This window comes from Phacochoerus africanus, chromosome 8 (genome assembly GCF_016906955.1).
Source record: "Phacochoerus africanus isolate WHEZ1 chromosome 8, ROS_Pafr_v1, whole genome shotgun sequence".
Classification (NCBI taxonomy): Eukaryota; Metazoa; Chordata; class Mammalia; order Artiodactyla; family Suidae; genus Phacochoerus; species Phacochoerus africanus.
In genome coordinates, this window is record NC_062551.1 from 13,996,173 (window position 1) to 14,017,523 (window position 21,351).

Here is a 21,351-nt window from a genome sequence, read left to right on the forward strand (position 1 = left end):
ATCATTTCATTGTTATTAAAGATGCTATGAACCTAAGAGTTTCCCTTCTCTTTGTTTTCCTAATTTCTCCAGTTGGAAACATTCTCCTTCTTTCCTTTTTTAAATTAAATCTTACCCTTCCTCCAATATTCAGTTCAGATCTCATCTCTTCTATAAATACTTTCCCAACTCTCATCTAAAACTACTCTAGCATTTATTTACTTGTATTAGAAAATCAAAATCTCAACAGTGGAAAATAACCATAGTCCACATTTGAGGCAAGAAGCTAATGAAATGTCACAATTTTCCCATCAAATACCTTCAAAAGTAATTTATATGATAAAATTATATTACACTCACAAGAGCTGTATTTCTATAAAACTATCAGGATCTTTAAGTGGGAAGAAAAGGAAATTTAACATCAATAAATAATTCACTATAACTGACACCGAGTTCAGTTTTGACTGAATAACACTAAGGAAGACACTAGAAAAAACTTATGCCTTCATTTTGATTCTGCAAAAATTATCAATAACCAGCTAATACTATCATGAGAAGAAAACCTGAATACTGTACAGAAGAGACAAAATCCTTACAGATGCCATAAACACGGCTTATACTCTAAGCAAATGTTATCCACTTCCTGGTGATTTTTTTCATACAAGCTAAACAAAACAGCCTCATTTATTTAAAATGCACCATTTCTGAGTATAGCTATTTTAATTTAAAAAAATTGGGGGGGCATCACTATTTTTAAAAATGTTTTTATTCCTAACGGTGATAAGATGCCTTGTGGGGAAAATGTCCAATTCAGTTCCTATCTATAAATCAAAAACAATCACATTAAATGTCACATTTTAACACACATAATCTGTATCATAAAGCTTTAGATTATGGAAGAGAGCATGAGAAGAAAATCTGAGGTAGGTGTAATCTTTCTACTTCTGAATTGGAAATACATACGACTTACCTGTGGGCCTCCTATTACCAACTAACTACCAACATTTCCCATCCCAAAGCCATCTACTCCCAGAAGTCATGTGAATAGGACAGCAGTCATCAACCTGATTTCCTAGTACCAGCTGGGAAAAATCCTGGAATGTCTACACTCTGGATCTAAGATTGCCATGATTAATTGCTCTTTCCTGCCTCTGCCCCACTCAACTACTTGCTTTTTTGGACTTGCAATGCCTTCCTGATCTTCTCAACATCTTTGGGCATGATCTACTTGATAGGTACCTATCCTGTCATTACAAGACTAGAGGTTCACTTTTAAATTAACCTCTTTCTGGTCTCTTTATATCTGAAGATCCCTTCGCTCAACTGAGACCTGGATAATTTTCTGACATGAAAGAATACTCAGCCTCAACCCATATCTCCAACCTTGTTTTCCTACTTGAACCCTTTACTTCAAGAAAAACTGATCCATTCATGGAGAACTGAATGAAGCATGCCATGCACACTCCAAATTTTGTTTGCCTAAAGGGCCATCTTACGAGACTCAATTCAAGGCTCTGCCCTCAAAAAAGCCTAGTCTAGCTTATTAGCCTATGATAATCACCTCAGCCTCTAGACTAGTGCCCTGACTGTCTTTACCAGTGATGCACAGAACAAGTACTGCCAAATATTAATTCCAAAGGATATTTCCAAGGGGAAGGCTCCCTTTTAGAGTTGATAGTGAACATTATCATATGAAAGTCTTTTAGAAGTCTTACAGCAAAGAAACATTTCAAACAATATTGAATCCAGTGTTTCTCACACTTATTTATTCACAGAATCCCTTTTTTTTTTTTGTATTTTGTCCTTTTAGGGTCACACCCATGGCATATGGAGGTTCCCAGGCTAGGCGTCTAATCAGAGCTATAGCCACCAGCCTACGCCACAGCCAGAGCAACACAGGATCTGAGCCATATCTGCAACTGACACCACAGCTCATGGCAATGCCAGATCCTCAACCCACTGAGCGAGGCCATGGATCAAAATTGAGTCCTCATGGATACTAGTTGGATTCATTTCTGCTGTGCTATGATGGGAATTCCCAGAATCCTTTTTCTATGTTCTATTATTTAATAATAATTTGGAAGTACAGACATAAGGGATAACTGGTCTACACAGGTCAATGGCATTTCTCACAAGTGATTTTGTATTCTAATGTGTCCTCATGCCCATGTCTTCTCTCCAACTGGTTTGAAGGTAACAATCCAGCAGCTCTAATTAGCCATGGGCTTTTTCAACTCCTATTGTTTTCTTTATCCTCACATCACTCTATGCTTGTTAAGTTTACATTAATGTACAGTGCCTAGCACGTAATAAATATAGATGACTTTGGTTACTTTCATTCTGAGGCAGTGGGGCAGAGTGGTCAGGACTACTGTCTGTAGCACCTAAATATATAAAGCAAATATTAGCAGATATCAAGGGAGTAACTGACAATAAATACAATAATAATAGAAGACTTTAAACACCCCATTTACATCAATGGACAAATCATCCAGACAGAAAATCAATAAGGAAACAAGTGACACATTAGACCAACTGTACTCGATAAATATCTATAGGACACTCCATTCAAAAACAGCAGAATACACATTCTTTTCAAAGTGCACATGGAAGAGTCTCCAGAATAGATCAAATAATAGGCCACAAAACAAGTCTCAACAAATTTAAGAGGCAGAAATTGAATCAAACATCTTTTCCAACTGTAATAGCCTGAAATTATAAATTAATCACAGGAAGAAAAATGGAGAAAACACAAACAACATACTACTAAGAAACTAATGGGTCAATGAAGAAATCAAAAAGGAAAGCTCAAAACACTTCAAAATGAATGAAAATAAGGACACAATTTTCCAAAACTCTTATGAGATGCAGCACAAGCAGTTCTAAGAAGGACATCTATAGAATATAGGAAACAAGAAAAACTTCAAATTAACAACATAACCTACCATCTAAAGGAATTAGAAAAAGAAGAATAAACAAAGTCCAAAATCAGTAGAAGGAAGGAAATAATAAAGATCATAGAGGAAATAAACAAAATGGAGACCAAAAAAAAAAAAAGAATAAGAAAGATCAATGAAACCAAGATAAATAAAAGCGATAAGCATTTACTTGGGCTTATTAAGAGAAAAAGAGAGAGAGAGAGAGTTCCCGTGGTGACCCAGCAGTAACAAACTCAACTAGTATTCATGAGGATGTGGGTTTGATTCCTGGCCTCACTCAGTGGGTTAAGGATCTGGCATTACCATGAGCTGTGGTGTAGGTCACAGATGCGCCTTGGATCTGGCATTGCTATGGCTGTGGTGTAGGTCGGCAGTTACAGCTCTGATTTGACTCCTATCCTAGGAATTTCCATATGCTGTGGGTGCAGCCCTAAAAAAAGAGAGAGAGAGAGAATGAGAGAGGATTAAAATAAATAAGAAATGAAAGAAGAAAAACTACAATTGATATCATAGTAAAACAATTATAAGAGAATACTATGAACAGTTATATGCCAACAAATTGGACAACCTAGAAGAAATGGATACATTCCCGGAAACTTACAATCTTCCAAGACTGAATTAGGAAAAAAAAAGAGATAACCTGAACAGACCAACTACTAGTACTGAAATTGAATAGTAATGGAAAAAACTCCTGACAAAAGTTGTGGACTGGACAGTTTCACAGGGGATTACTACCAAACCTATCAAGAAGAGTTAATACCTACCCTTCTCAAACTAATCCAAAAATTGAACAGCAGGGAACATTCTCAGACTCATACTATGAGTCCATTAACCTGATACCAAACCAAAGATACTATAAAAAAGAGAAGATTATAGCCAATATCTCTAATGAATACAGATGCAAAAATCCTCAACAAAATATTAGCAAACAAAATTCAACAATACATAAAAAGCATCACACATCATGGTCAAGCAGGATTTATTCTAGTGGTGTAGGAATGGTTCAATAAATGCAAGTCAATCAATGTGATATGCCGCATTAATAAAACAAAGGATAAAAATCACATGATCACCTTTCCATCGATGCAAAAAATCATTCAACAAAATTCAATACCCATTCATGATAAAAAAAAGTCTCTCAATAAAGTTGGTGTGAAAGAACATATCTTAACATAATAAGGGCCAATATAATAAATACACAGCTATTATAACATTCAACAGTGAAAAGTTAGAAGCTTTTTCTCTAAAATTAGGAAGAAGACAAGGAGGCCCACTCAGTCTCAGCCACAGCAATAAGACAAGATAAAAAATCAAAAGGCAGCCAAATTGGAAGGGAGGAAGTAAAACTGTCAGCATTTGCAGATAACATGATACTACATAGAGAGTCCTATAGCTATCTAAAAGTCTCCACCAAAAAAACTAGTAGAACAAATAAATTAATTCAGTAAAGTTGCAGAATATGAGGTTAATAACTGGAAATCTATAGATTTTCTATACACTTACAAGGAATTATTCGAAAGAGAAAGCAAGAAAACAATTTCATTTTTTTTCAATCCCACTGAAAACAATTTCAGTAAAAAGAATGAAATACAGAGGAATAAACAACCAAGGAGTTAAAGGACCTATACTCTAAAAAGTATAAGACACTGATGAAGGATATAGAGGATGATACAAATAAATGGAAATATATCCCATGTTCATGGATTAGAAGAACGAATATTATTAAAATGTCCATACTATCCAAAGCTACAGGTTTAATACAATCCCTATCAAAACATCTATGACATTTTTCACAGAATTAGAAAAAATAAACATAAAAATTTTACAAAGCCGCAAAAGACCACAAATAGCCAAATCAAACTCAAGAAAAAAGAACACGGCTGGAGTTATCATTCTCCTGGACTTTAGACTATACTACGAAGTGTACAAAAAGCAGACATATAGATCAATGGAACAAAACAGAGAGCACAGAAATAAACCTACACACACATGGTCAATTAATCTATGAAAAAAGAGGCAAAAACATAAAATGAGGGAAAGACAGCTTCTTCAATAACTGGTGCTGGTGCTGGGAACATTGGACAGCTACATGTGAAAGAATGAAATTAAGACATGTTTACACATGTAAACTCAAAATGAATTCAAGACCTGACACCATAGAACTCCTAGAAGAGAACATAGGCAAAACACTATTTGACATAAATCATAGCGATATTTTTGGACCTAACTCCTAAGGCGAAAGACATAAAAGCAAAAAATAAACAAATGGAACCTAATTAAACTTAAAGGCTTTTGCACAGTGAAGGAAGTCATCAACAAAATGAAAAAGACAACCTACTTATGAAGAAAACATTTGCAAAAAACCTAACCTGATTGATAAAGGGTTAGTATCCAAAATATAAAACCAAAACAACCTAATTAAAAATGGGCAGAAGACCTGAACAGATATTTTTCCAAAGGGGACACACAGATGGCTAACAGGCACATGAAAAGATGCTTATTATTGCTAATTATTAGAGAAGTTCAAATAAAAATAAAACAATGAGATTTCACCTCACACCTTTCAGAATGGCTATCAACTAAAAGTCTACATATAACAAATGTTGGAGAGGATGTGGAGAAAAAGAAACCACTGTACACTGCTGGTGGGGATATAAATTGATGCAGCCACTATGGAAAACAGTATGGGGAGTTCCTGTCATGGTGCAGTGATTAACGAATCTGACTAGGAACCATGAGGTTGCAGGTTCGGTCCCTGCCCTTGCTCAGTGGGTTAACGATCTGGCGTTGCCGTGAGCTGTGGTGTAGGTTGCAGATGCGGCTCAGATTCTGCGTTGCTGTGGCTCTGGCGTAGGCTGGTGGCTACGGCTCCGATTAGACCCCTAGCCTGGGAACCTCCATATGCCACGGGAGCGGCCCAAGAAATGGCAAAAAGACAAAAAAAAAAAAAGGAAGGAAGAAAGAAAGAAAGAAAGAAAGAAAGAAAGAAAGAAAGAAAGAAAGAGAGAGAGAGAGAGAGAGAGAGAGAGAGAAAGAAAGAAAGAAAGAAAGAAAACAGTATGGAAGTTCTTCCAAACCCTAACAATACAGCACCTCTATGATATACAATGTACCCACTCCTGGGTATATATCTGAAAATAAGAAACCACTAATTTGAAAAGATACATGTACCACAATGTTCACAGCAGTGTTATGTACAACAACCAATATATGGAAGCAATCAAGTGTCCATCAATAGACAAATTATGTGTAATTATTATCATTATATACATATAATGAAATATTATTTAGATATAGGAAGGAATGACATTCGGCCATTGGCAACAAGGGGATGGACCTAGAGAGTATTATGTTTAGTCAGGTAAGTCAGATGGAGAAAGACAAACATATCACTTCTATCAGATCTATGTGGACTCCGAAAAACAAAACAAATGAAGGTATACAGCAGAACAGAAACAGACTCACAGATATAGAAAACAAACTAGTGGACACCAGTGGGAAGGGGGAAGGAGGCAAGGGCAAGATAGGGGTATGGAATTAAGAGATACAAGATACTATATATAAAATAGACAAGCAACACGGCTATATAGCAAAGCACAGGGGATAGTCATTATTGCTATTATTTTTTTGTCTTTTTGCCTTTTCTAGGGCCGCTCCCGGGGTATATGGAGGTTCCCAGCCTAGAGGTCTAATCAGAGCTACAGCTGCCGGCCTAAGCCAGAGCCACAGCAACTTGGGATCCAAGCTGTGTCTGCAACCTACACCACAGCTCACGGCAACTCCAGATCCTTAACCCACTGAACAAGGGCAGGGATCGAACCCACAACCTTATGGTTCCTAGTCGGATCCGTTAACCACTGAGCCATGACAGGAACCCCCGGGATAGTCATTATTTTGTAGTAACTTTAAAGGGAGTATAATCTATAAAATTATCAAATCACTATGTTGCACACCAAAAAAAGAGTTTGGTCTGTGGAATCAGACAGACCCTGTTCTAACTCTGCCTCAGGTCTCACTAGACAGAGTTAGCTGTTTTGTTAGAACGATGTTTTGTTCATCAATGCCTGGTACAGATGCAGTGCCTGGTACAGACATGCGGTCAATAAGTATTTATTGACCGAATCAAGGGCAAAGCAGTTCTCAGAGTGAGTGATTTTGCCCATCAGAGGACATTAGACAACACCTAGACAGAGTTTTGGTCGTCACAACTACCATCTAATGGGTAAAAGTTGTGGCTCTCATTAAATATTCTACAATGTACAGGACAAAGAGTTATCCAGCCCCTATGTCACTAGTGCAGAGATTGAGAAACCTTGGGTTAGGGTGAGGCTAATTAGGGATACATTTCTAACTACTGACACTAATTATTTGGCCTTGAGTAAGGTATCTAATTTCTTGACATCTTAATCTTACCTGTAGAATGGGGGATTGATTACGACTGATAATATACACACACATGCGGTAACTGGGTAATGTATGTGAAGTGCTTAACGATGATTGGTACATAGAAAGTATGACCTATAAACATGACCTCTACACATTCTTACCATAGCCCTTCATTCACTGTCCCATAAAGAAGATGTGGCTTTTCAGATGCTTTTAGAATTCACCATCTCAATCTCAGAGTGAGTGCTCAAAAGTCCTACACTCCCACTATGTTGACTGTAAGGTCAGACAATATTTCTGGGCTTACCAGGGGGTCAATACTGAAAATGTCATTCAAAAAGGGCATGCTGTCTGTTTGAACCAGGCTTCTCTGATTTTCAAAGGTGCGGGAAAAAATGGAAAGACGTTCTCGGAGTGAAGGATCAGTAACGCACTCCTCAAGAAACTCATCGATCTCATTCTTTTCCTCTTTGATGAGATCATCACAAACCCTAAAAAAAAATAAATAAATAAATGTAAGATTCATTTTGATACTCCCATGAAGAACATTTAAAAGGACTCCTCTCCAGCACAGCCTTCTGGAAATATTCTCATGCTAGAACTTGGGATGGTCCTTCCTTGCCCTGAGGCTGCAATATACCAGCTAAATGACTCTATAACTTCTCAAGAACCTCAGTTTGCTTCCTTCAAGAAGTCCTCCCAGGCTTCCTGTACTACCCATTTGCTTACTCCTGAGCCCTTACATCTATTTGGACAAATGTTTTCTTTTAGGTAGTTACGTTTTTCAGGTTGAATTTTCAATATTTAACATCTACCCTGCCTCTCACACTTTAAAGGAAATTTTATTTCTTCTAAAGTTGCTTAGGAGTTCCCTAGTAGCTCAGTGGGTTAAGAATCCAGTGTTGTCACTACTGTGGTGTAGGTTCAACCTCTGGCCTGGGAACTTCCACATGTCATGGACATGGTCAAAAAAATTATTTTTAATTAAAAAAATTTTTTTGAAAAGTTGCTTAGCTTTAATTCTTTTCCAGTTGTTAGTTACCGAGAGAACACAATCTGAAGCTAGCAAGGACTAAATTTTGATACTAATTCTATTTACTCGCTTTGTGACTTTAGGAGTTACCTAAATCCTCTAAGCCTCAGTGCCTTCATCAATAAAACAGAAATAGTAGGAGCTCCTCCATCATAAAGATGTGTTGAGAATTAAATGTGATCAAGGACCTGGTATAGTTCCTGGGACAAAGCAGGTGCTCAATAAATACCAGTTTTCTCCCTGTATCAACCGGAGGCAATTACCAGACTGTCAAGCTTATAAAATGCTCAGACTACACCTGGAGACACTGCCTTTCTTCTTTCTCTCTAGCTCTTCATATCCCTTGTGATAAGTCAGAAAAGCAGCCTTCCCCAAGCCTCTGCTTAAAATGTTCTGTCCATTTCTGTTATACAGCAAAGTGATCCAGTCACACACACACACACACAGACATATATATATATATACACACACACACATTTTTTTCCTCACATTATCCTCCACCATGTTCCATCACAAGTGATTAGATATACAGTTCCCTGTGCTATACAGCAGGATTTCATTGCCCATCCACTCCAAATGCAAGTGTTTCCACCTACTAACCCCAGATTCCCAATCCATCCCACTCCTTCTGGCAAACTCAAGTCTGTCCTACATGTCCATGACCTTTTTTCCGTTTTGTAGATAGACCATTTGTGCCATATTTTAGACATGTAAGTGAGAGCATACGGTGTCTGTCTTTCTCTTTCTGACTGAGTTCACTCAGTATGAGAGTCTCTAGTTTCATCCATGTTGCTGCAAATGCCATTATTTTGTCCTTTTTGTGGCTAAGTAGTATTCCATTGTATATATGTACCACATTTTCCTGATCCATTCATCTGTTGATGGGCTTTAGATTGTTTCCATGTCTTGACTATCATGAATAATGCTGCAATGAACAAAACAGGTGCATATATCTTTTTCAGTGAAATTTTTGTTTGCATATATGCCTAGGAGTGGGATTGCTGGGTCATATGGTAGTTCTACATTTAATTTTCTGAGGTATTTTCATACTGTTTTCCATAGTGGTTGTACCAATTTATATCTCCACCAACAGTGTAGAAGCATTCTCTTTTCTCTACATCCTCTCCAGCATTTGTTATTTGTTGACTTGTTAGTGATGGCCATTCTGACAGGTGTGAGGTGGTGCCTCATTGTAGTTTTGATTTGCGTTTCTCTAATAATTGGTGATGTTGAGCAGTTTTTCATGTGCCTGCTGGCCATGTGAATCAGTGACTGCTCTACAACGCAAAGAGGGGAGGAGGGCACCAGAAGTCATCCTCTTTGCCCTATCTGCAAAATGAGAGTCATGGCTTGAGAGCCTTAGAAGGAAATGTGTGATGCCACCTCGAGCTGGGTTGACTCCAACAAGGGCTTATGTATACCTCAAACTTTTATTTTGTCATCTTATTCTACTGATGTTCATGATCTCTGACATTCAGAGGTGGTTCTGTTTCACAGATGAAGACACCTTTCATCAGAAAGCATAACAACTCAAACACCTTCTTTTTCAGTAAAACAATGAATATAACCCACTTTCTCAAAAAGTCTGGTAGCCCAAATACCCATCATCTTCAGGCTTCAATTACAGCCCTGCCTATGGACTAGAGTCAATGGGGAAGACTTGTGCCTCAAGTACAGCAGGGTTGAGCCATTACAGCCCCCTCATCTTCAGTTCCTAGAGACCTGCACTCTGCCCCTTTGCAGTACCTCCAAGAGGTGGTAATGGGATGCTGAGCAGATTATATGAAGTCAGTCAGAAAAAGAAAAACAAATACCATATGATAGCACTTATATGTGGAATTTAAAATATGACACAAATGAACCTATCTACCAAACAGAAACAGACTCACAGACCTACAGAACAGACTTGTGGTTGCCAAGGGGGAAGGGGGAAGGAGTGGGATGGACTGGAAATTTGGGGTTAACAGATGCAAACTATTACATTTAGAATGGATAAGCAATGGGGTCCTACTGCACAGGGAACTATATCCAACTTGGGATAGACTGTGATGGAAGCTAATATAAGAAAAGGAATGTATATATATATATGTTTGAGTCACTTTGCTGTACAGGACAAACTGGCACAACACTATAAAACAACTATACCTTAATAAAAAAGAAATTTAAAAAAATTTTTAAAAAGAAACTTGACTTTTTATCAGAAGAAATACTCCCATGTCCACAGCTGGCATGGAAAGGATGGAGCCATCCAGCGTCAAATGGACTGCGTGACCCTGGACACGGAGCAGCTTTGTGATGGCTAATGTAAACGGAGGATGAGAGGTCTTCTTCGGGTTTATCAAGGACTACTCAAGTCTTCAGATTCTTGTATGACTAGGAAAGGGCAGGGCTCCCCCAAAACAACTGAGGTTAAATTTATTACTACCTGGCTGGCAGGCCTGAAGCCCCAATACAATGGATTTATATACAGAAATATGTCATTTTGTACACTGGAAGGTTTTGGAACATATCCATGCTGATCACTTGGCGGGGGCTCCACTGAAGATTCTATAAGTTCGTGTACAGAGCAAATCTAGAATTAGAGCATCTGCTATCGAGACAATGGCCATGACCTTGACAGAGAAATGAGAGCAGAAATTCTTAAAAGCCCATGCTGAGTCTCTGGATATAATAAACAGCGAAGAGACTGAGGATGAAAGCATCTTGTGGAATGTTTTATAATCCCTCAGGCCAAGGTAGAGGAAGTAAGGAGGAATGAATTCAGCTTCAATTTTTGGAGAGATTAATTTCTCTGCAAGTCCCAGAAAGATATCAGAAAAGAGAGAAACCCAAAAGAAAAATTTTTAAGGTTCTTATATTGACTCCTAAGGCTTTCCAAAAAAACACAGGAAAAAAAAAAAAACCTTTAAGCCCAGAACTTCTTTCTAGGGGAAATGACATCTTCACTGTCAGAACCTGGAGTCCAAGATTAGCCCAAGGTCCCCAAGTCAGTCCATATGTCCTAAGGTTTGCACCAGCATGTTTTGGTAGGCAGAGAGAGGAAGTCATCCTTCTAGGATGGAAATGATAAAACTGCCAGAAAGGAACAGGGCTTCCTATTCCTGAGTAGGGCTGAAATTCCCCCACCGGGAAAAGGGATAAACAAGTCTCTGCTCAGGTACCCCATTAAGATGCTGGAGGACAAGAAACCAAGACGGCTGGAATAAGGCCTTGAGGGCATCCGTAATGCTAGTGATTAGAATTCTCGAAGCAACCCTCAAGCAACTTTCAGCCCCTATAGATGAATGCCTGAGGATGACTTCGAAGCCATGTTAAAAGGGAAAAGTAGTGGGCGAGTTCTTGATTCTCACCTAAAAATCTACACTCAAGTTCATACATTTTAGGTTGTCAGAGAACTGCAAAGGGAAACTTTAATCTTAAAGTATGTGTGAGCCCATTCAGATCATCTCTGCTCCAAGTTCAGAACCTAAGTCAACCTTTCTGTATACACTTTAACTACAGAGGCTGCTGAAGGAAGAGGAAAAAAGAAAGAGGTTGCGCACCCTCAGGAGTAGGAGAGTCAAACATCAAAGAGAAGATTCCTGGGATTCCTACCCTGGCCTCACTGAAGATCTCACTGCTGCTTCTCAGAGAAGAGAACATCTCTGCCCACAAACAACCTATCCAAGAACATTTTGCTTTATCTGACACTGATGTGGGCCTAAGAGACAACCGGAGGCTTTGTGACAAGGAGGAGGGGGGGCCTGCACCCTCAGCAAGAGTGCTGCCACCCATGAAAAGGGGCCACTATCCAAGACAGGAACAAAATGTTCAGGAAAGAGCAAACCTCTCTATTTGCCTTGCTTTGTGAGAGGATGGGCATTTTGTGGCTAGTTACATCCAGGACAAGAATCCATGGTTAATAATATGAAAGTTATGGCGTGCTTGGGGATGTATCAAGGAACAGGAGAGGCTTGGGAGAGAAGAGATACCTGGTCAAATAAGAGATTAGGCAAATGGCCCTCGCAGGGGGATAGGGGCAGCACACTGAATAGATTTTCTTCACGTAGATCAACCAATCCAGTTTGTAGAAAGATGAGTTATGTCGCTATGTGTCACCCACAGGGAAGATAGACGTAGTCTTATTTAACCAACTGAAGCCACTTTTCCAGTGCATTGTTTAAGAAAGGGTCATTATTAAAAAAAAAAAAAAAAAGAAAGGGTCATTATCCAAGATGATAAAATTAGGCTTCCAAACATGGTTATGAAAAGGCTATCCTATATTGTTCCCTTGCTACCAAAACTGCTAGGGGAACTAATACAAAGAGCAAGAGAGACAGTGAAAGAAAGGCAGAGACAGAGAAAAGAAAGACTAAGACTCAAAGATAATATTAGACATAGGGCTATGAGTGTTAGAGGAGGTCAAGGGGGTTAAAAAAAAAAAAGAAAGAAAGAAGAAAAGAAAAGAAAAGAAAAGAAACACCCATGCACAGGTGATTGAAACCATAATCTTTATACCTTAGCATTTCTGAGAGTAAATGGTTTGAATTTTTCTTGAGTTCATTGTTGAAATTAACTTCCTTAAATACTTTTTTGGACACAGCATGGCATTAGTCATGCCCTAAGCCTTTGGTCAAACACATAGTTGAAATGAAAGCTGGAGCTCCCGTCGTGGCTCAGCAGAAATGAATCTGACTAGCAGCCATGGGGACGCAGGTTTGATCCCTGGCTTTGCTCAGTGGATTAAAGATCTGGCATTACAACCAGCTGTGGTATAGGTCACAGACATGGCTCAGATCTGGAGTTGCTGTGGCTGTGGCTTAGGTCAGCGACTACAGCTCTGATTTGACCCCGAGTCTGGGGACCTCCATATGCTGCGGGTGCAGGCCTAAAAAGACAAAAAAAAAAAGAAAAAGAAAAAGAAAAAAGAAATTAAAGCTGACTTTCCCTTTGATAGTATATACTCATTTTCCCCAAAAGATTATGCCCACAGCACAAGCATGATCCTGAAACACTACCATTATTGCCTTTTCTGTATTTGTACCTGATCTCCCATTTTATCTTTAAACATGCCTGGACCATTCTGAGTGCTGGTCTGTACAAGTCAGCTGGGGAATCAGATGAAGCAGTGCACGAGCAGTTTCCCCATGCCTTTGAAACTACTGGTATTTCTATACCATTAGACAAAATGAAGTTTTTAAGGCAGGAAAGGCTTTTCTTTTCTCACTTTTTAAAGATGGCACAGTGGCAATCTGGTGATTAAAGCTCATTGTCTGAATGATAAAGCTTCTGGTCCACTGTGTCCTATCATTGTCACAGCTCCTTCTGATTCAATTAGGGACAACGCACTAGGGGATTTCTGCCTGGTTTCCACAGACCTAAGACTTTTATTTTTAGCACATACTAACTTGGTTTTAAACAAAGCTTTGAAGCTTCCCAGGGCTAATCTTTAATGAAAATGGAGAGGCAAATAAAAAAGGATGAAATAAATTCCAATGAAAGCAGAAAAAGTGCTAATTCGGGGAGGATGGAAGAAGATAAAATTGCAAATGGAGTTTAAAAGAGTCACGAGCAGCTTCTGTAAAAAGAAATATTCAAAATTTAACAGTGATGAGATTAATTAAAACAGTTTGGTTTTCCTTTTTATTCATTTTCTCCACTGCCTGAAGGCATCCTTTTCAAAAGCAGTAGATTACAGATACCAACAAGAAATCATTATTAAATTATATGGCTAGCAGGGACTTAGCAATGCTACTGATACTGAAAATATAAAAGCTATTCTATCGAAGTCCTTCTTTTTCCCCACTCTTCCTATTTTCTGAAAGTATTTTTTTCACTGGAAAAAAAAAAGTCCACATTGATCCAAATTCCAAAGAAATTATTTTTAGAAACCCTATAAAAATGGATCAGTCTGGTTAAGGCTATGAAAAGAAAGACAGCCATGTAGATTAGTTTTGAGAGAATAGTGAAGAATGACGTATTTCGTCTTTAAAATCCAAGAGTTTGGCTATTGATAAATTATAACCAGGATAAAATTAACTGAGGAGGGACAGTGTTGTGTTCCACATGGCTCAGCTCCAGTTCTTTAAACGAAAAAAGGAGCATGTGTGCACTGTACAAAGTTACAATAGATTTGACATTGTTTGAATTGGTTAGAAACTCACTGCGAAAGTCAGAATTTCTATAACTGAGTTTTGTGTTCCCCCAAATTATCTAGACAGCACATGGATAGCAACCTTTCTTACAAACCTGTGCTTTTCCCGGTCGTCCTCTTCCTGGGTAGCAAATACCTTCCACTGGAAATGGGCAATGATGTTACTGCGGTTGTGAATAGTTACAGTTCGCTGATTGACCAGAGTAATGTAAGTTTTCTCAAGGGTCAAGGAATTCTTGTCCAGCCTTATATTCATATCTATGGCAGCTCCATATAGAGATATAAACACTTTTTCACCTAGAAATTAACAAAGTATAAATTATTCTAGAATGATGCTACAAGGCTTATTCCTGTGCCCCCCCCCCCCCCGCCCCCACCAAAGCAAAGCTAGGAAATACAACACAAGCATTAGACATTTCATTCCTTTTTTTTTTAAGATTTTCATTTTTTCTATTATAGTTGATTTACAATGTTCTGCCAATTTCTGCTGTACAGGACATTTCATTCTTTTCCCTCCATCAATCCAGAAATCAAACATGGTCAGACACCTTAAATGTTACGTTTGGGGCAGTTATAGAGAAATAAACTGTCTTGCTTGGTTATTCAAAAGATACATAAAATATGAATAGTGGCGGTAGATGGTACCAAACCTTCTCTTCTTTGTAATAGTTTTAAATCCTAGAGTCTGATTACAAGGGCACCTGTACTAGAATTATAACCATTAACCTCATCTTTATTCTAAGCATGAGCTAGATTTCTGAAAGTAACTGCACCAAGTACATGTGGGATGAGCTGCTCAGCATGAGAGGATCTAATTCCAAACAAAGGGGATCAGGAAGGGAGAATTAACAACTTCATTAACACAAAACTATTTAAAAGGAACCACATCCCTAAACAACAGCAATTAAAATAATAATGCAGCATGCATGTATACCCCCCCACACACACACACATCCTATGTCTGGATAGTGGTTACATAGAAAGAAAAAATAGAAAGACAAAAGCTATGTTTAAAATTTTTAATTTTTCAATGTTAAGAACATGATTCAGCATATCAGCTTAGTCCTTGACTTCATTCAAGATGTACCAACTGCCTCGATTCTAGGTGTATAAATGAGGCCCCTTGGGCTTCCAAGAAGACACAAAGCTACAAACTATATTCTATCTGATCTCTGCAATATCACAGCAGCTGCCTCACTCTGACATCAAAGTGGAAAAAGGAAATATTTCAATACCGTGAACGTTTTATTGATCCGAGCTGCTCCCATTTTAATCAGAACCCAGTAAGCCTAATCTCTTGAATTTATATTTTAGCAAATATTTCTGCTACATTCATGGTTGTATGAATCAAGCAGCTACTTAGTATACTGATAACCCTTTAAACAGTGCAAATGCTTTTTAGGCCCTATCACTTTGAACAGAGCAAAAACTTCCCCAAAGTTTACCGAAAAAGTACCTAAGCATTGGACTCTAAAATTATAAATTTTTGCTAAAAAATGTATACATTAAGCAAAAAATACAAGTACTATAAAACGTATGCCATGAAAATAAAATGTCTTCCTCCCCTTCACTCCATGATTTTTAGAGTTAAGAATTATTAATATTTTCAAGTACTTCCTTCCAAAATAAGAGTTGCAATCTCATCAACTTTTTTTTTCAATAGTTATTTCCCCAATACAATTTTTTTTCTACTGTACAGCATGGTGACCCAATTACATATACATGTACACATTCTATTTTCGCACATTATCATGCTCCATCACAACTGACTAGATGTAGTTCCCAGTGCTACACAGCAGGATCCCATTGCTAATCCATCCCAAAGACAATAGTTTGTATCTATTAACTCCAAGCTCCCCAACCACCCCACTCACCCTCCCTTCCCCTTGGCAACCACAAGTCTATTCGGCAAGTCTATGATTTTCTCTTCTGTGGAAAAGTTCATTTGTGCTGTATATTAGATTCCAGGTATATGATATCATATGGTATTTTTCTTTCTCTTTCTGACTTACCTCACTCAGGATGAGGGTCTCTAGTTCCATCCATGTTGCTGCAAATGGCATTATTTTGTTCTTTTTGATGGCTGAGTAGTATTCCATTGTGTATATATACACCACATCTTCCTAATCCAGTCATCTGTCAGTGGACATTTAGGGTGATTCCATGTCTTGGCTATTGTGAATAGAGCTGCAATGAACACGCAGGTGCATGTGTCTTTTTAAAGGAAAGTTTTGTCCAGATATATGCCCCAGAGTGGGATTGCTGGGTCATATGGTAGTTCTATGTATAATTTTCTAAGATACCTCCATACTGTTCTCCATAGTGGTTGTACCAGCTTACATTCCCACCAATAGCACAGGAAGGTTCCCTTTTCTCCACACCCTCCAGCATTTGATATTTGTGGACTTATTAATGATGGCCATTCCAACTGGTGTGAGTTGGTGTCGCATGGTAGTTTTGATTTGTATTTCTCTAATAATCAGGGATGTTGAGCATTGTTTCAAGTGCTTTTTGGCCATCTGTACATCTTCCTTGGAGAAACATCTATTCAGGTCTTTTGCCCATTTTTCGAGTGGGTTGTTGGCTTTTTTGCTGTTGAGTTGTATAAGTTGTTTGTATATTTTAGAGATTAAGCCCTTGTCAGTTGCATCATTTGAAACTGTTTTCTCCCATTCTGTAAATTGTCTTTTTGTTTTCTTTTTGGTTTCCTTTGCTGTGCAAAAGCTTCTCAGTGTGATCAGGTCCCACTGGTTTATTTTTGCTTTTATTTCTGTTGCTTTGGGAAACTGACCTGAGAACATATTCATAAGGTTGATGTCAGAGAATGTTTTGCCTATGTTCTCTTCCAGGAGTTTGATGGCGTCTTGTCTTATATGTAAGTCTTTTAGCCATTTTGAGTTTATTTTCATGCAGTGTGAGAGTGTCTTCTAGTTTCACCAATTTGCATGTAGCTGTCCAGGTTTCCCAGCAATGTTGGCTAAAAAGACTGTCTTTTTCCCATTTTATATTCTTGCCTCCTTTGTCAAAGATTAATTGACCATAGATGTCTGGGTTTATTTTTGGGTTCTCTATTCCGTTCCATTGGTCTGTATGTCTGTTTTGGTACTAGTACCACACTGTCTTGATTACAGTGGCTTTGTAATATTGCCTGAAGTCTGGGAGAGTTATGCCTCCTGCTTTGTTTTTGTTCTTCAGAATTGCTTTGGCAATTCTGGGTCTTTTGTGGTTCCATATGAATTTTTGGATGGTTTGTTCTAGTTCTGTGAAAAATGTCCTGGGTAATTTGATAGGCATTGCATTGAATCTGTAGATTGCTTTAGGTAGTACAGACATTTTTACAATATTAATTTTTCCAACCCAAGAGCATGGAATATCTTTCCATTTCTTTAAATCTTCTTTAATTTCCTTGAGCAATGTTTTATAGTTCTTGTCATATAAGACTTTCATCAACTTTTAAGCTTTCTGATAATTTAAATTTACCAATCTGATAAATAAAAACTTGTTGCTTTAATTTGCATATTCTTAATTGTAGGTAATTATTTCATGTATTAATTGGTTACATATATATGGCTATATCATTCCTTGATCATTCATCAAAGAAGCTATCTTTCTTGCGGGGGCAAGAGAGAAAGAAATCAAAGCCCTAAGCCTACAGAATGGGGAGGTTAAGGCAAAAAATAAAAGGCTGTGCTCACAATAGATAAGCTGATTTTCAGAGGACTATGCTCCCAAGACAGAGGTAAATGGGAAGTAGACTAGCCCTAGTTCAGAGTTAAATATTATCCTGGAATTGCCTATGTTCTGCAGAGAACTTCAAATCTTGAATTTGGTAGTCATGGACTGTTCTGCCCTGAGAAACCTGGAATAAGGAATTCATTTCTCCTTGGAGTGTAAGGTACCTGCATCCAAAGTTTCAAATTGTTCAACCTTTTTTTTAAAGACAAACATAACCAGGCATGCAAAGAAATAAAACTCCATATGTTGGAACCAGCATATACAAGAAAAATAGAAGTAGATCCATAAAGAATCAGGTACTAGAACCAACTATACTTGGTAGCTTGAAGAAACAAAGAATGAATGTCAAGCTCTATCCATGGTATATGAAATTTTAAAAAGATCTGGAAAATCTGAAAAAGAGCCATGCTCTAGGCTCTTGTAGAAATAAATTAAAATTAAATATGCTAAATTTTTTAACACTCTAAGAATATATTTAATGAGATGATGCTAACAATTTTATGAAAAAAATAGTGAAGTGGCAGATGCTTCCAAGCATACAAAAGGCAATATAAAGAATTAAAGATAAATGGAAAATGCAAAATGAATGGGTAAAAGACCAGGCAGATTGAGTGAGAAGGTGTAAAAGTGTTTAAATGACAACTCAGAAGGAAGGGAAAGAAAAAAATGAAGAAAAGACAGTATTTCAAGAGATGATGGCTAAGAGTTTTCAAGGATTTTTAAAAGTATCAGTTTATAATTCAAAACCTCAATGAATGTCAAGTGGGATAAATTAAAAGAAATTCATACTTAAATACACTGCAGTGAAACTAAAGACAATCAAAGACAAAGAGAAAATCCTAAGAGCACCCAGAAAGAAAAAGATTTATCTTTAAAGGACCCATGGTTAGAATTTCAGCTAACTTTTCAACTGCAACAATGGAAATAAAAAAAGAGTAGTATGGCTTCTTCAACATAATGAAGGAAAAACAACGGCAACCAAGATTTCTATAGTTTTTCAGCATGTTTTGGTCTACAAATTTCTTTGTTCCGTCTTCACTTTTTAAGGTTATCAATGGGTTCAGGATCCTAAATGAGCACTTTCTTTCTTTCAGCACTTGCATAATGCCATTTTACTACCTTTTGGCTTCCATAATTTCAGCCAAAAAGTTTGCCATCAAGCATTGTTAGTGTCCCTTTCATGGTAATGTGTCTTTTTTCCTCTGACTACTTTCATGATGTCCTCTACTTTGGTTTTTAGCAGTATTTGTCCCACTAAGAGTTTGGTGAGCTTTGTGAAATTTGGGTTAATGTCATTGATCATTTTTTTGGAAAATTCTCAGTCACTATCTCTTAAAATACGTTTACTCCATTCCTTACCCTATTTCTAAGGCTCCAATTATGTGTATGATGACCTTCTGATTGTGTCCCACATGGCTTTTTCTGTTTTGTTCCTCCTCACCCTACCTCACCTACATTCTTTTTTGTTTCTCTCTGTGCTTAAGTTTGAGTATTTTCTATTGATCTGGCTTTAGGTTCATTAATCCTGTCTTTTGCTCTGTCCCATCTAATGGTAAACTAACACGATTTTTTTTTTAACTTCCAACACATAGTAATGGTGTTGAACAATGAACTAACACAGTTACAGTTCAGTATAACACTATTAAAGCCTGACAAAGATAAAACAAATAGGCTAAAATATAGGGTGATTACACTTCTAAATATTAATGGAAAATACTAAATAAAAAATTAGCAATCATAATTCATGAGCATATTAAAAGAATGATACATCAAAATCAAGTGGAGTTTATTGCAGGAATGTGAAGATGACTCATTATTAGAAATGCTATTGATATAAAACATATCTAAGTACAATTATTATAAGATCTTCACTGATGCTGAAAAAGAATCTGCAAAATTTAAAATTTATTTTTTATTTTAAGAATTCAATAGAATAGGAACTTATAGAATTAAAAGATAGTATAAGTAATTAAGACAGCATCAAGAAACAGATCAACAGAATAGAATGAAAAGTCAAAACAAACCCCAATATATGTTGGAATTTATTATATTATAAAGGCTGTGTCTTAAGTCATTGGTGTACTGGTAAACTTTTTTAAAAGTGCTATTGGAAAACCTTGGGAGCCATATGGAAAAACGTGTATCACATTTAACATCAGATAAAACCAAATGAATCAAATATTTAAATGTTCAATATAAAACCACAAAAGTAGAACAGTACACAAAAAACTTCTTCATTGCTTTTTTTTGTCTGTGCCTGCAGCATGTGGAAGTTCACAGGGCAGGGATCAAACCCATGCCACAGTTGTAGCCTGCACCACAGTTACAGCAAAGCTGAATTCTTAACCCACTGCACCACAAGGGAACTTCTTCATTACTTTTAAGGGGAAAGTTTTCTGTGACTCAACATTCAGATCCCTCTTATAAAATTAAGAAATTTGAATACATAACAATGAAAAAAGAAGACATTCCTCATGGCACAAAAAGTCATAAGCAAAAGCAAAATAAAACTGAGTAAAATAACCTGTAATTCATATCTGAGACAAAGAGACTAAATCACCAAATATATAAATAGTTCTTAGAAATCAGTAAGACAATCCAATGGTAGAATGGGATAGAGTTGCAAAAAAGAAATATAAAGGTCCCCTACACGCATTCAAAGATATTCAACTTGAGCAACAACTCATAATAAAACAAATACAATTAAAGATATATTTACATACCATTTCCCCCCATCAGATAAGTAAAACAAAAGTCTGAAATCAAAATTTGTAGTCAAGCTATGGGGAGAAGACACTCTTATACATTCTGGGGGGACGCAAAATAGTACTATTCTTCCCAAGTCCAGGAGCAAATTTGGTGACACAGATCAAAATATTAAAATTACAAAACTATCCTAAGACCTATGACTTCTAGGAATTCATCCTACAGATGAGTCAGAACAAGATAAAGGGTATTCATTACAGCATTGTTCTTAATAACAATAGAATGGAAACAGCCAGAGCACCCATCAAGAGAAGACTTGTTAAACAATCTGTGCTACTTTGTGGCAGAGCAAAAATTATCATAACATTGTAAGTCAACTATACGTCAATGAAACTTAAAAAAATAAATTGAAAAAATAATCTGTGCTACACACAGAAGTG

General features: G+C 37.2%; 1 protein-coding gene across 1 annotated transcript in view; it reads right to left on the reverse strand.

Annotated features, from left to right (window-relative positions):
* Nucleotides 1-21,351, reverse strand: part of HYDIN (HYDIN axonemal central pair apparatus protein) — a 367,185-nt gene that overhangs the window by 253,454 nt on the left and 92,380 nt on the right. Inside the window, exons 8-9 of the mRNA XM_047789543.1 lie at nucleotides 14,566-14,767; nucleotides 7,612-7,795 (exon numbers count right to left, since the gene is read on the reverse strand). Of these exons, the coding sequence (XP_047645499.1) occupies nucleotides 7,612-7,795; nucleotides 14,566-14,767 (386 nt within the window). The remainder of the gene's footprint in view (nucleotides 1-7,611; nucleotides 7,796-14,565; nucleotides 14,768-21,351) is intronic.